The sequence below is a fragment of the Bos mutus genome, chromosome 25 (genome assembly GCF_027580195.1).
Source record: "Bos mutus isolate GX-2022 chromosome 25, NWIPB_WYAK_1.1, whole genome shotgun sequence".
NCBI lineage: Eukaryota > Metazoa > Chordata > Mammalia > Artiodactyla > Bovidae > Bos > Bos mutus.
This window is the reverse complement of record NC_091641.1, coordinates 38,156,379-38,172,488: the sequence shown is the minus strand read 5'-3', so window position 1 is coordinate 38,172,488 and position 16,110 is coordinate 38,156,379. Positions and strand designations below refer to the sequence as shown.

The 16,110-nt window shown below is 48.0% G+C and overlaps 1 protein-coding gene across 6 annotated transcripts in view; it reads right to left on the bottom strand.

Annotated features, from left to right (window-relative positions):
• Positions 1–282: 282 nt before the first annotated feature.
• The window catches only part of GLYR1 (glyoxylate reductase 1 homolog), a 31,811-nt gene continuing 15,983 nt past the window's right edge, over positions 283–16,110 (bottom strand). For 2 of the 6 annotated variants that reach the window (XM_005887814.3, XM_005887813.3), the window contains 9 exons: positions 15,575–15,625; positions 15,413–15,486; positions 12,939–13,038; positions 8,425–8,535; positions 7,641–7,742; positions 6,777–6,939; positions 6,281–6,460; positions 5,545–5,669; positions 283–2,417 (listed from right to left, as the gene is read on the bottom strand). In XM_005887814.3, the coding sequence (XP_005887876.1) occupies positions 2,343–2,417; positions 5,545–5,669; positions 6,281–6,460; positions 6,777–6,939; positions 7,641–7,742; positions 8,425–8,535; positions 12,939–13,038; positions 15,413–15,486; positions 15,575–15,625 (981 nt within the window). In that variant the 3' untranslated portion in view covers positions 283–2,342. The remainder of the gene's footprint in view (positions 2,418–5,544; positions 5,670–6,280; positions 6,461–6,776; positions 6,940–7,640; positions 7,743–8,424; positions 8,536–12,938; positions 13,039–15,412; positions 15,487–15,574; positions 15,626–16,110) is intronic. The other 4 variants (XM_005887812.3, XM_070362774.1, XM_070362772.1 and 1 more) reach the window with 3 other exon arrangements.

Sequence of the window (16,110 nt, the reverse complement as noted above, 5' to 3'; positions counted from 1 at the left end):
CGCCGCGAGCTCTGGCTGCAGCATCCGCAGCCGTTCACCAGCCTGGGCGCGGCGCTCGCTCGTCCCGCCCCTCCTCGGCTCTGATAGGACGCCCTGTACTGGGCACGCTCGGCGATTGGCCGACGGTATGGCTAGCTCTCGCCGCACCCGGCGACTGGCCGCCTGGGTAGCCTGTTCTACCCCGGTCTCGTCTCCTAGCTCCGTTGGTCCCGGAGGGACAACCCCCTCCTCTCCCGCGTGGTGCTCGGTGTCAGGGCGCAGACCACCCCACCAAGGTCACAGTTGTGTTACCAAGAAACGTTTTTATTTTGCTTGCAGTAGCTTTTTGTTAATTGCACAAAATCATGTTTTTGCCATTTAAACATTATCACACAATCCTATTCTGAAAGACAAATGTTCATTAAAAACAAAGCAAAAATAAAAATTCACAACCTTAATTACCTAGATTTGTCATTTAAAGGTTTAAACGAAAAAAAAAAAGGGAGTGGTGGAGGAGGGGCTTTCTTACAAGCTTTTCACAAGTGTCACATTTTCTCCTTTTAAGAGAGAAGGATCTCAAAACAAAGGTGAAATAGCTTAAACAGAAATATTCATAAAAAGGAACTTTACAGAATTGTCAACAATATTAAGACAACATTGACTAACCAGTTTCATTACAGCATCTTCCCCCACCCCCACCCCCGTGTCCCGCTAGGATTAGAACAGGCTTTGTGTTCATACAGAATTCAAAATCCCAGTGAAATTAACAACTGTGTCAAAAACCACAGGCATCTCCCCTGCCCTCCCCACCCCCATGTTTTCTGAGATCCCCTATCCTGGGTTCTGATCAGTGGAAAAGGGCCAAAGCTGCGAGGGGGAGGGGCACACACCAGCGTGGCCACCTCAAATTGTGTTTATCACTATATATCCACTACAAATGCTGAACTTCCGCACAGCCTGACTTTGGAGAATCCAACCCACGCAGGGGGAGAGAACACTGACATCCTTTGGGTGACTTCTCCTTGTTCTCATGCCACGTTCCAAGCCCCTCTGGTCCCCTATCCAAGGAGAAATGCTCAGATTCACTTCTGAGGGTCAGTGAGCTCTGGTAATGTCAAGCCTAGACCTCCTCTTCTCTCCTGACAGACCCCAGGGCCCTGAAAGCACCGAAGACCAAGCTGCTGGCTTAAGTGAAGACACTCATTTCTGTTTCAAGAGCAGAGCCTAAGAAATGGTCGTCATTGGTCAGGCTGGGTATGGACCAACGGAGGAACAGACAGAATGAAATACTGTCTCCATGGGAGGAAAGGGGGAAGGGAGGCAAATGGAGAGAGGTGGGCACACAGAGGACTTGTGCAGGGACAGGCTGGAAAAGGGGGGACTGCTGTGAGGGGACCTGGGTCAGAGTGGCTCTTCAGAACCAGGTGGAGGGTCTGTGGCATAATGGAAACAGGAAGGAAGCCCCTTCCCCCATTCACTCCTCAGTGGTTGCCCTCAGGACCCCTTCCCAAGGGCTGGAATGCAAATCCAAATACTACAACAGCCTGGTGAGGAAGTCGGATCCCAGCCCAGGCTCCACAGTGACAGTGACATCTGGGACAGGTGCGCAAAAGCAGTGAGGAGAGCAGGCTTCCAGGAGGTTTGCCTAGGGTGGGCTGTTTGTCGCTTTCCCTGGAAAGCCAGAGGCCTGTCTTTGCTTGACTGTGTCCATCTCTTTTCAGCTCACAAAGGCATTTATGGAGAGTTGGTTGCACACTGGTAGCTTAAACGTGACAATCCTCATCAGCGGGTCACCTGAGGTTGGAGGGGCCATGCAACCCTCTGCTTAAGAGTCTTGCTGGCTCATCGTAGCCTAGAGCTCCTCTCCGCGTGGAATCCAGTGGGGGACAGTGGACAGAACCACAGCCTCTTCACTCTGAGGGAAGCAGTGGGAAAGCTTCCAGTTCTCACTGCTGACTTGAGTTCCTCAACTGGAAGGGTCGGAGATAAGACAGCTCGGAAGAAGGGAAAACAAAAAAGCCAGGCAGCAGTTTCTGGGCAGCTTCTATCCTGGGGCAAGAGCCAGTGTGGTGTGTGTGTGTTTGTGTGTGGGGTGTGTGTGTGTGAGAACACACAGCCACCTAGTCCATGGCCAGTGCCCAGCTCAAGAGCCTCCCCACAGGCCACTCCTGCTGACACCCCTCCTCTCTCCAGGACCTCCAGGGGAGGAGCGATGCTGTGTGCTGTGCTCATGGCAAGTCTCAAAGTCTGTATAAAAGGAGATGGAGACAGGTGGACTGGTCCAGAGTTAAGTCCCAGGACCCCAACTCCATGTGAGGAAGAGGGGGTCATAGGGAAGACAGGGGTGGGTTGGGGTCAAGGACTTAGTGTATATAGGCTCGGTACACGGCAGACATGTCATTGTCAGACTGGTCCAGTGCCTTGGCTCTTTTGTACACCTGGAAAAAAACAACACAGGTTTAGTCTGGCCACAGAGCTGACTTACAGAAGACCTGCTTCCTAGAGGGGTTCTAGGTGTGGTTAGGTGGGTAGGTTCTGGACCCCAGGCTGTCTGGGTGTGACTCCTGGATCTCCCAGATCTGGCCTGACCTTGGACTAAGTACCTCAGTTTCTCTGTGCCTCCAGCACTGCTTCTTGATTTCATGGGGAGGCTAACAGGGTTACAGTGAAGGTTAAATGGACTGAGGGATGTAAAGTGCTCAGGGCTCAACACTGGTTAGTAGTTACAATCACATCCCTTCATCTGAAGACGCTCCGAGGCCTTCCCCATTCTCTCTGGGCTGCTGCCCCTGTCCTGCCCCGTCAGCTCCAGGGCCTTCCCCGTCATCCATCTGAAGTACCAGCTGCGCCACTTTACTCGACCACCTCCATCCCTTGACTCTGTTCCATTTTATTCACAATTCTAACCTTCTGGAATTCTTCCTTGTTGAAACATTTATGTGCTTACCTTGTGCCTCCTTCCATTAGAATGTAACCTCTACAAGGAAGAGAAGGGGCTGTACTATGTCCCCAGAGCCTAGAATGGTCCTTGGCAATTAACAAACAGCCACTCCAAAGGTACCAGGTGAATATGAAACAGTGTGAGAAAACTTAAAAAAGCCATCGTTCAATCAGGGCAGGCCCATGTCCAGTCATGTTGAAAAAATGCAGCTGGACACAAGTGTATTTTTTTTCTATTTTTAAACATAGTTCAGTTGGAGCCATCATGATTGATGTCCATTACAGCTCAGGTATAGCTGTGAACTCAGAACAAAGGCTAAATAAAGACCTTTTTCAGATAAAAGAGAACTAATTGTTGCCAGCAGACCTGTGTTCAGGAAATGCTAAAGCAAGTTCTTCCAGCTGAACGAAAAACAATACCGAGAGAAATTCAATTCTTCAGAAAGGAAAGGAAAGAACTGGAAATGGTAGAGAAACAGAAACATCTTTTCTCTGAATATCTTTAGAATTCATATGGTTACTAAAGCGAGACACTCCAACAATGGTGGGCTTAAAATAAAAGCAAACATAAAATATAGGACACTTGTACACTAAAGCAAGGGTTCTCAACCTGGGGTCCTTTTGCTCCCCACCTGGAGCGACATCTGGTAATGTCTGGAGACATCTCCTATCAGCCAAGGGGGTGCAGTCACATCCAGCGGGTAGAGGACAGGGATGCTACAATGCACTGGACAGCTCCCACAGCAAGTGTCAGCAGTGTCCAGGCTGAGGAGCCACTTCCAAGGATGAGAGGGAGGAAGTGGTAAATGGATACACATTTTCCGTAGAGGGCCAATCTAGGATGTGAAGTTAAGATGCATACAGTAATCCCGAGAGGAAAGACAAAATAAAGATGATGCACTTGTTAAAAAAAAAAGCCATAAAAAAAGCCAATAGATAAAAAATGGGATCCTAAAAAACATTCAAATGTTCCAAAAGAAAGGAGAAAGAGACAGACAAAAGCCAGGGGGACAAATGGCAATCAAATGATAAAACACTAGCTCCAAATTCAACCACACACCAACAGACTTCAAGACAAAGTCTATATGGTAGTGGACTACTTAGCCTTAAGATCCTGAACTCCAAAACAGTGGAAAACCTAAACTCACAACATCTAAATGGCCAGAAACCACCATGCTCCACTGAGAAATGAACCAAAATGTCTGTTTCCAAGTCCATGAATCCTGTAGAGTCAGGGAGGGGCAAGTGGAGACCACCTGGCAGAGAAGTGCTCCCAACACAAGATACCACAGAACCCTTCAGAAGTAACCAGTTACAGACAAACTCATCAACGAAAAACTATACAACAGCCAGGAACTTCACTGCCAAGAGAGAACCTGAAGGTAAGACAAGAGGAACCAGAAATTGTACTGCAGCCTGGAAGAGTGAAGTAAGTACTCAGATGTTCAGACAGACAAGGAAGAGAGAGACACAGAATTCAAGGACTGAAGATTAGTCAACTATGAAAAGGCAGGTTTGAAGAATGGTGCTGTGTATTTTTTACTGATTTTTGGTTGCACTGCTCAGCTTGCTTGTGGGACCTTAGTCCCCCAACCAGGGATCAAACCGAGGCCCCTACCAGTGGGAGCACAGAGTCCTGACCACTGGACCCTCAGGGAGCTCCCCAGTACTGTGTATCTGTATTTCTTTGCCTCTACAGGAAAAGCCACTAGAGACCTCTATTTAACTTGGATAAAAATGTATACAGCTTATAGCACTTGGAAGAGAGAACTTCTAAAATGAATCCACATGATTTATATATGTGTCTCACAAAATGTGGTTCTTACTGCAATTCAAAGATAAATATTGCTCAGCTGTTGTTCTGAAAGGTTATACTTCTATCAGATTGAAATAAAAGATATAACACACGGAAACTGTAATCCTGAGAAGGCTATAGTGGCCATATGAAAGTCTGACAACAGACTTCAAGACAAAGATCAAGATGGACACTTCTTAATAACAAAAGGGCAAATTCATCAGGAAGGCAGTACAATCATAAACGGCTAAGAGCCCAATAACAAAAACTTCCAAAGATACTAAGTGAAATGGACAAAATTAAAGGGGAAACAAATAATCCCACAATGATAGTTGGAGATTTTAACATCCCTTTCTTGGCAATTAAAAGAACTGGAGAAAAAGGTCAGTAATGATGATCTGAAAAAATACTACCAGCTATCTCGACCTAACTGATATATGCAAAACAGTCTTCTTAAGTGAATATGGCACACCCACCAAGACAGACCATCTGCTAGGCCACAAAACAAGTCTGAATCGATGCAGAGTTAAAAGCCATATGGAGTGTATTTTTTGACCACAAAGATACATTAGAAATCAATAACCACTCGATATCTAGGAAATCCTTTAGGATTTTTACTCATATTTGACACACTTTTAAGTAACCCACAGGTCAAAGAATTCCCAGAGAAGTCAGCATGGACTGGAGGAGACACACAAGCCTAAAACCAACAACCTAAGACTCCCCCTTGGAGAGGTCAGACACAGCCAAGCCAAGGCAAAGTCGCAGAGGGGCAGTGCAAGGGAGACAAGGGAATTCTGCAGGCCCCACCCACAGCCTCCTGCAGTTACCTCATTGGCTGCAGCAGCCATGGGGGTCGGATGGTTGACGGCATCACCTAGCGCAATGGCTAAACGGAGATCCTTCTGAATGTATTTCAGGTAGAAATCGGGCTTAAAGTTTCCTTGCAGGATATCTGAGGAGGGAAAGGCATCCACCAGAAGAATTAAAAGGATCCTAAATAAGAAAACATCTGGAGCACTGTCAGGGCTCAACACCTAGCATTTCCTCCTCCTCAGACACCCAAGAGACAAGTTCCCAGCCTGCACCCCCAAATCCTACGGGGCTTCCCTTAGAGCTCAGCTGGTAAAGAATCTGCCTGCAATGCAGGAGACCCCAGTTCATTTTTGGGGTCAGGAAGATCCGCTGGAGAAAGGATAGGCTACCCACTCCAGTATTCTTGGGCTTCCCTTGTGGCTCAACTGGTAAAGAATTCGCCTGCGGTGAGGGAGACCTGGGTTTGATCCCTGGGTTGGGAAGATCCCCTGGAGAAAGGAAAGGCAACCCACCCCAGTATTCTGGCCTGGAGAATTCCATGGACTGTATAGTCCATGAGGTCGCAAAGAGTCAGACGCGACTGAGTGACTTTCACTTCACTTTGACTGGGGGCCAGACTGACTGGAGAGGATGTGTCATTCACACAGAAGGAGCTCCCCAAGAAGACACTGCTCTGTGATGGCTGCTTGACCCAGCTCCCCAGCTAGAACCAAAACTAAAACGCAGCAAGAGCGGTCAAAGGCAACTTACTTTGGCACTTCTGGTCCAGGAAGATGCTGGCCAACTGTCCCTGATTGAGGATGTCCAAGAGTGTCTGCTGGGACTGGCCTGTCACTTGGGCCAGGGTGAGCCCCTCTGCAATGGTGGCCATGAAGCTCCCCTGGACCATGTTCACAATCAGCATCATCTTAGCTGCGTTGCCAACCTCACCTGCCCAGGGCAAAGAACTGCGGTCACACCCAGGAATCCCACGGGGAGGGACTTTCTGCCCACCCTCACCCCTGCTCGGACCCACCTCTACACCCAGGGGAGGCCCCATTCACCTGCCCCTGACAGAACTGGCTCTGACCCTTCTGGCTCTTCCTCCTTGCAGGCACTGACTGTGCAAGTCAAAGAAACCTTCCCACGGGGGCCCCAGGCAGAGAGGCCGTGCGGGACTGACGCTGTCCTCAGGGTGGTCTAGAGGGGATGTGGCCCACCCAGCCTCCAGGCCTGCAGTGGCCTGACGGGTGGGCAGGCGTGTTACCTAGAAAGAAGGAGGTCTTCCCCATTGCCTGGAAGCAGCTGCTGCAGTCCTCATACAAGCCCCTGTCTCCGGCCGCTAAGATCACCAACATCCCATCATTAGACAGCTGCTGATTCCCTGAGACCGGGGCTTCCAGAAAGCGGCCCCCCCTGGACACAATCACCTGGAAAGAAAAGTCACAGCTTCTGGAGGCTGTGCCTCTCACGAAGGTCTTGGGCAGGAAGCAAGGAGCACACAGGGGCTGGAGCATCAGGCCCTCCACGCTGAGCCCCATAGCGGACATGTGTACCAAGGTGCTGGGCTGATGCTGGGGGAGGACCAGCAGACTGTCCTCCACCAGATGCCCGAATCCCACGCAGGAGACAGCGAGGAGCTGGGGGTCCTCAGAGGCTCCCATTACAAAGATATCAGCAACACGACCACACTATGGTTTGGCCGACCACACTTTCTACGACAGACACTGCCCTTCTTTGATTTCAGCCACTCTTTGAACACACATGGGCCACAAGTCACCACCACCTCCTCACCTTGGCCCAGTGGCTCAGGGTGGGGGAATATCCTGCTAGTATCAACTGCAGAAAGCTATTTAAACCACAAAGACCCTGCTGGCAGATTGGACTGCTTCCAACTGAGAGGTTAGCAGCTACGGGACCTGACGCCTCTCCCAGCTAAGAAGCACTTCTCCTGTCTCAGCCATGCAGACTAGCTGTAGACTTGAAGGCAGAGAGTGAAAACAAGCTAGAATCCCATAGTCTCTGCTGTGGCTCTGGAGTAACTATGTGGCCCACACTGGGGTGCGGTGAGCCTGGGCCTTGGGCTCCAACTGAAAGGACGCTGGAGGGCCAGCCTGAACGAGGCTGCTACCTGGGCCAGCTCGGTGACTGTGTCAGCGTCCACCGTCGACATGTCCACGTAGCACTTCCCGGGGCGGATCCCCTGAAGCACGCCACTGGGGCCCAGCACCAGCTGTGGGGACACAAGGGAGAAGCAATAGCCCAGGCTCCCAGCCAGAACCCAGGTGACCCTCAGATCTAAGGTCAATGTCCTGCTGATTTTTTTTTGGCTCATTTCTCAAACAGAAGCTATTAAAGCTCAAAAGAGAAGAGCATGTAAATAAGCAAGGGAAAGAGAAGAATTTATGTTATGTTCCCATTTACCTTCAAAAAGAATATATGTGTATTTCTTTTTAATAAAAGCCTCCCACTGAAAAGATGAAAGGTCAGTATTTATTTTTTGGCTTCTTTGGATTTACCTGGATTAGTTTAGTCACGAGTTCAACAAGATAACTAATGCACTTGAACTTTTAAAGCATACAAATACAGTGACAGCTAAATATAGGAACTTGGCACATGGACCAAAGGCACACTCAGCCTCAAAGCTTCCAGCTCACCAGGAACACGTGAGCTTGTCAGGAACCATTTCAGCACAGACCTCAGGGACCCCAGTCAGTGTCGTTCTTTGTTCTGAATTAAAGGAAGTCTTGTGTTCAGTCTACGCAAACATCCTTCACAATGGGAGATGGCCCCCAAATGGGACACCCAACCCCCCACATGCAGACACTCACTCGGTGTGCAGGGGACAAGGGGAGGAGGCCAGCCAGCGTTCCTGGCCACAACCTGAGACGCTGAGGGGAGGGAGGGATCCTTACGTCCTTGGCTGCCTTTGGGTCCGACACGCAGGCAAAGGTGATGTCACAAGTTGAAACGACTTCAGCGGGGGTTCTTCCTAGGCGGGCCCCCTCCTGGATGAACAAATCACACTGCAAAAGTCACAGATCCTAATGTGAGCTGCAGGCAGTGCACAACACACACACTAGCCAGGCCAGAGACACAGCGCCCAGTGCTCCTGTGTGGCCTCCCAAGGCAGGCGGTCTGACTGCTCGAGGGGAAGTGGATGGGAGCCCCTTAAGGACAGTCTTGTGTGTCTGCAAACTTGGTGCCGAGGATGCACGTTCCACATTCTGCTCCACAGGAAGCACAAAACAAGTGTCTGCTGGAGGCTTCCTGAACCAAGAATGGGACGTGAAAAGTAATTGTCCACAGCTCTCTGTGGCTGTCTCAGCTGTGGTGAAATCTGCCCAGTGCTGTGTGAGCCGGGGAAGCAGGGCTAGGGCCAACAGGCTGCCACTTCCTACTGAATTGCTTCGGGTCGGGGTGGGGGTCGGGGTGCGGCACAAAAAGCACTAACTCTTCTTTTTAAAAAAATAAAATCACCTGAACTATCTCATAACAGAATATATCGTTAACATCTTGGTCTATTTCCTTGTTCTATGGGCACTAAAAAAAGTATTTAGAATAATTTGGACCTATGATTTTGTATCTTATTTGCCCCACTGAGAGACATATCTGAATTTACCTAATGGCTCTCCTGGCCCAATTATAAAAGACCCCAACAAATACATGTAAGGGACTTCCCAGGTGGTTCAGTGGTAAAGAATCCACCTGCTAATGCAGGAGATGCAGGTTCAATCCCTGGGTCTGGAAGATCCCCTGAAGAAGGAAGTGGCAATCCACTCCAGAACTCTTGCCTGGAAAATTCCATGGATGGAGGAGCCTGGTGGGCTCTAGTTCATAGTTTTGCAAAAGAGTGGGGCATGACTTAATGACTAAAACAACAAGAAGGGTAAAACTTCTTCTTGCAGGTCAAGAAGCAACAGTTAGAACCAGATATGGAACAACAGACTGGTTCCAAATTGGGAAAGGAGTATGTCAAGGCTGTATATTGTCAACTAGCTTATTTAACTTCCATGCAGAGTACATCATGAGAAATGCCGGGCAGGATGAAGCACAATCTGGAATCAAGATTGCTGGGAGAAATATCAATAACCTCAGATATGCAAATGACACCACCCTTATGGCAGAAAGCAAAGAGGAACTGAAGAGCCTCTTGATGAAAGTGAAAGAGGAGAGTGAAAAAGCTGGCTTGAAAGTTAACATTAAAAAAACTAAGATCATGGCATCTGGTCCCATCACTTCATGGCAAATAGATGGGGAAACAATGGAAACAGTGACAGACTTTATTTTCTTGGGCTCCAAAATCACTGCAGATGGTGACTGCAGGCATGACATTAAAAGACGCTTGCTCCTTGAAAGAAAAGCTATGACCAACCTAGACAGCATATTGAAAAGCAGAGATATTACTTTGCCAACAAGGTCCATCTAGTCAAGGCTATGGTTTTTCCAGTGGTCATGTATGGATGTGAGAGTTGGACTGTGAAGAAAGCTGAGTGCTGAAGAATTGATACTTTTGAATGGTGGTGTTGGAGAAGACTCTTGAGAGTCCCTTGGACTGTAAGATTAAACCAGTCAATCCTAAAGGAAATCAGTCCTGAATATTCTTTGGAAGGACTGATGCTGAAGCTCCAATACTCTGACCACCTGATGTGAAGAAAGGAATCATTGGAAAAGACCCTGATGCTGGGAAAGATTGAAGGCAGGAGGAGAAGAGTATGCCAGAGGATGAGATGGTTGGATGGCATCACCAACTCAATGGACATGAGCTTGAGCAAACTCCGGAAGTTGGTGATGGACAGGGAAGCCTGGTGTGCTGCAGTCCACAGGATTGCAAAGAGTTGGACACAATCAAGCAACTGAACTGAACTGAGGGTAAAAAACAGGCTCTGAAAATGGTTTTATAAGATCAGCAGCATGGAATACATTATTTAAAATCAACACAGTACCCATAAATATATTAACGTTTTGTCCTACTTGTGATTTAACAAGACAAAAATAGCAACTTCTTTGTGTGATACATTTTGATTATTTCTAAGTACAAAATATCTAATACCTTTGTTGATTGTCTCGTGACCTATTTAAAAATCTTTATATCATTATTAAACTATTTGTTTAATAAGAAATTCCACTCCTGGTTTTATATCTAAAGAAAATAAAAACACTAATTTGCATGCACCCCACATGTTCAAAGCAGCACTACAAAAGCCAAAATATGGAAGCAACCTCAGTGCCCATCAACAGATGAATGGATGAACATGCATTCACACTATGTGTGTATGTATGTGGTATACATACACACATAGGAATATTAGCCATAAAAAAAAGGAAGTTCTGCCATGCGCAACAACGTGGATGGACCTAGAGAATACTATTATGCTTAGTGAAATAAGTCAGACAGAGACAGACAAATACTCTACACCTGCACTTATGTGTGTGTTAGTCGCTCAGTCGTGTCTGACTTTTTGAGACCCCATGGATGTAGCCCACCAGGCTCCTTAGTCCACAGAATTCTCCAGGCAAGAATACTGGAGTGGGTTGCCATTTCCTTCTCCAGGACTTACATATGGAACCTAAAAAGTAAAACAAATGAATGAACATAACAAAAAAGAAACAGATTTAGAACAAACTACCAGTGCGGAAAGGGAATCAGGGAGAGGCAAGACAGGAGTAGGGGACAGTACAAGCTGTTACGTATAAAATAAATAAGCTACGAAGATACATTTTGCAGCACAGAAAAACAGTCATTATTTCATAATAACTTTCAATGCAGCATAACTTGTACAAACACTGAATCACTGTGCTGTACACCTGAAACTAACGTACTATTGTAAATCAACTGTACTTCAATAAAAACACACATACACACAGAAAAACTAGGGAAAAACACAAAAATTGTTAGGATAGTGGGAAAATTTAAGAATACAAAACCTTGTTTTCAAGTTTTCTTTTTTGTTGTTGTGGGAAGTAGTATCAACACCCATTCATCTTTTCCTTTGGTAACTCTTTTAGACTTCTAAAAAGATCTATATTAAATTTTGTTTTCTTCTGGTTTTTTCTTTTGAAGAAAGAGGGTAACAGCTGATTCCAAACTCACATTCGTAACTGCTTTGCTGTACTGCCTTCTCATAAATTAATCTGAAAGGCATAGCCATGTTTATTAACAGGCTTTCCAATCAAGGAAACAAGCTGACCAGAGGCACTTCTATCAAATGGGAACATACACTTGGAGTTTCCCAATGTCCTTCAACTGTGTGTGTCTAGATTTCCTGGTTGCCTCGGCCTTGAATCACAAAGTATCTGCCAACAGTCTCCAGGATTTCACTCCTGACCCAGGTCCTGCAACGCCTACCTCATGCCCAGCACTTGAAGCCCACATCTCTTAGAACAGCCTTCAGTGCCCTTTCTCCCAGGCTCCACCTACTCTCCAACCAGTTCCTTGTTATTCTTGAAAAGGGGCTGTTTCAACCAAGTGAACTGCTTACCTTGCCTGGAACATTTTTGTTAATCTAAATCCATCAGCTCTACCATCTCCCTTCACTCCAGCTCTCCCTTTGCTGCATACATGGGATGCTCACCCATCACTTCACAAACACACGCTCAGCCACACCTTGTTCCTCAAGAGGCTGGTTCCTTCTTTGTCTCTCTGTCCCTGGCAAGCACAGTGAATTATTTTTCTGGTACTTAGATTATGGTTCTTCACCTTTTCCTGGATGAGAACTTGAGGGGAGCCATGACCTCTCTCCATTACACAAGACTTGGAATTCCATTTCAGGGTATGCACAGGCCCCGTGAAGCCACGGACCACCTTAGATGAAGAATTCCTGAACCTGTCCTGTCCAACGTGGTAGCCACTAGGACTGCTTAATTTTAAGTGAAATAATCTTAAAATTCGATTCTTCAGTCCGTGAGCCACGAATCCAAGTATTTCAGAGCCACATGAGGTCACTGGCTCTCATAGAGGCCAGTGCAGATACAGCACAGCTCCTTCACCGCAGAATGTTCTGTGGCACAGGGTTGTTAACACAATCCAAACACAACAGAGCATGGCCATTAACTCAGATGAAGCAGATCTGCTGATGCACTCTCCATATCAATGAATTCATCACACACACACACACTCACACACACACACGGAAAAACCTGACAGGTTTTTTTCTCTTTTACCTCCTGTTACCTATTTCAGGTAATGGCACAGACGGATAAATTTCTGTTTCATGTTATACCCCTGGGTATTTTCAATATTTAGTTTTTATGATCGCATCCTATGCTGGCTTATCTGCATCCTCCCCTGCCTGGACTTGGAGCTTGGTTTCTACTCCATGCACACAGAACGTGGAGCAGAGACAGCAGGGCGACTCCTATCCTTAGTTGCCCCAACTCCAAGGCCCAGGCCCCACCACACCCAAGAAGTGCCACCATGAATGCTTACTTTCTCTGCAGTCCGGTTCCAGACAGTCACCGTGTGGCCCATTTTTAGCAAGTTGGAGACAATGCCACTTCCCATGAGGCCAAGGCCCAAAAATCCTATCCTAGAAAGACAGACTGGTCAGTTCAGAGTGGGGAACAGGGTGGAGGGGAGGACAGGGTGGGATTATGACTACTACCCTGGCTCTGTTCCTCTTAAACCTGGGGAACCTCACCTCAGTCCACCACGCACACTGCTCTGCAGTGTGCTGATACCATGACCGCAGAGCCAGTGGGAGGGCTGGCAGAGTGCGCCTTTTCTCACTCTGGCCCTGTTCAGAAGTGCTCAGAAGTTTACACAAGCATTTCTAAACCCTCAACTGCCACTGCAAGAAGTATGACTCATACAGGTTATGGCAAGTCTTCCCAACCATTTCCTTGTTGCTTTGATGGAGGGGCTGAGCTTACAACTCCACTGCAGTGAGAAGCCAGACATTTATCTTCAGCGCATGCAACAGTTCCTCGCCAGCCACCTCAGGTGCAAGGCCTTGAGGTGCCAACTTCGAGCACCCTGGGATCCATGACATGTAACAGGCGCCACACGTGCGGAGCCCCCACCGTCCTTGCCTGCACAAGCCGACGTCCTGGTGCTCACCTCCCCTTCCTGGCTTCAGGCTCTGCACCACCTTTGCTCTCTTCATGCAGTCAGCAGGGATGGGCTTCGCCACGCCTCTTCAAAGCCTCACCTGCTCTTTGGAGTCAGTCTTCCCCGGTACGTGGAGTCTTCTCCTGAACCTCTTTCCCATTGCTCAACCTGGGCCCGTCCTCTACTCTCCCCACACCTTCTAACTGCAAGCTCGTTATGCTCCTTCTGTGACTAAAACTCAGGTGGTCAGTACGTGCTGCTTACCTGCACTTGCTACAGCTCGCCTGCTCTTTCCTGCAGCCCCAGAACTTGGGGCTCATAGCTGCCACATGGTTCAATGGATGATTTTATCTTGCTCAAATGTCTCTTCTTGGTTCCTACAATTCTTTCTCTCTCCTTGCACAAGACATGGTTAAGCAACGCCTCTTTCTTCATTTACTACCTCATGGTCTTGTTTCCAGCTTGTCTCTCTCTCAGCTCTAATGTTGTCTGCAGCTTCTCCACTCTGACCGATGTTATCCTTCAGTATTTTCAGTCTCCTGGGAGCCATATCTGCAGCCACCTCTGCTAACGGGCTCAAAGGTTCCCCAATCCTTGTGGGAATACAACACTCTCATGTTTCTCGTGTTCTCTGTCTAGCCTGCTCTAAGTCACCTGAATTAAATGCTGAAAATGGAACCCACCACTCTCCTCACCAAAGGTATAATCTGTTATTCACAGCTATCTGGGTGGGTGGCAACCAGTTTTCTCTAGGATTATAAATCATGACAGACTAATTCTCTTTCCTTTGTTCAGTGTTCCAGGACACCCGGAAGACCTGGGGATATGCATTTGTACACTGACAGTTGCTCGCGGTGTCCTTGAGGCAAGGAAAATGTGGACCAGGCGCACTGGGTGCAACGCAGCTAATCTGCTCAGCAGCTGGCTTTACACTTGTAATAAAAAAGGATTTGAGTGATGGCAGAAAACACTGGACTCTGTCCTCAGCCTGGAGTTGGATTTTTTAAAAAAATAAGCCAACACATTCCTCGTTGATTTAATGGGCAACACCCATTCCTCCTTTAATTAGCACATGCCTCCAGCTCCTTCACACCACAATGGAAGTTCACCAAATATATCTGGTTGAACAAGTGACTTCAACAGCACAAAAAAAGTGTTTTAGTCTGAGAAAGAACCGCACAGAAGACTCAGATGGGAGATTCAGACATTCTTTAGGAGAATGCTCCTTCCTTAAGAGCCCTCATCATCACGACTCAGAAGCACAAGGGGGCATCAGAATACAGGCAAAGGCGAGGGTGGATGCCAGCTAAGGCCTGGGGATCGCAGTCAAGGCTCCCCACTTGTCTGGGTGGGGCGGAGGGCAGCCGGCAGGTACATTGGGAGGACTGGGGAAGGCAGGACAACAGGCTGCCTTCATCTCTTGCTCCCACCTGCCCCAACCAGGGCCAAGGTGAGGAGTTCTTCAAGTGTGGTCTCCTGATGAGCAGCCACTTATCTGGGAACTGGTCCACCTGAGACTGACTGATCCAGAAACTCTAGGGGTGCAGCCCAGCAACTGGTGCTTTACGAAGGGTCTTCCAGGTGGTTCAGGAAGGTCTGAGAACCACTGACCCAAGTGTTCCCTGCTTAGGAGACTCACCAGTGAGCAAATTCATGGTACGAATGTACAGGGCAATTTCTGTCTCCCGCAAGTCAAGTTACTCCCAGGCAAATCGTTAAGAATTACAATTTTCCCTTTCTCTTTCCACTTAGTCCCAGCAACGGCTGGGACACAACCCTTAAGAAGCTGCCTTGAAGTCACCCCCAGCCCCACAGAACCAGAGCCCAAGGAAGCCCTCCCCCGAAGGCCCTACTTTTTGTCTGTGGGTGTGACGCTGCCATTCACCGCCGTGCTGTCTGCGGCCTGGATGGAGGTGGACCCCGTCTCCTGGGGGAGGAAACACAGGTCGTCAGGCCGGCCTGCCCATGCCCGGCCCTGGTGAGAATACAAGTGAGGAGGCGTAGAACTTACGTACCTCTTCACATATTTTCAACTTCTTTGTGATTGCCTGGTAACAGACAGCTGGCTAATAAAGAGGGAGTGAAAAAAAATTACTTATTAAACTGAACATTTAACTGGTCTTAGTTACTATTTCCCTACTGAGGTGAGACCCAAAACAGAAAGTTAAGATCAAAACTTATTTGGTGTCCAACTTTGCTGAACTCCAACACATGAAAACTTAACTTGCATTACTCCACTCAGTTCTCATGCAGCTCTACAAGCTGCTTTTTGCTGGTGATGACGCTGAAAATCAGAGGTTTATATGTCCAAAATTATAGGCATGGTCAGTGTACCCAGCCTTGGAATCCTGATGTGTCAACTCCAAGGTCACACACCATCAGCAGATCCTATCAGGGCTCAGCCTAACCGACAGCCCTGGGGAGACACCTGGGGAAACCGCCCCCGACCCCCAGGGCTCATGGAAGACTGCCTTCATCCAGCAGCACTGGCCACCCATGGGTGGATGCCGGCTCCTGAGGCTGGCTTTCTGTCCTAGACTCTGAGGGCGAC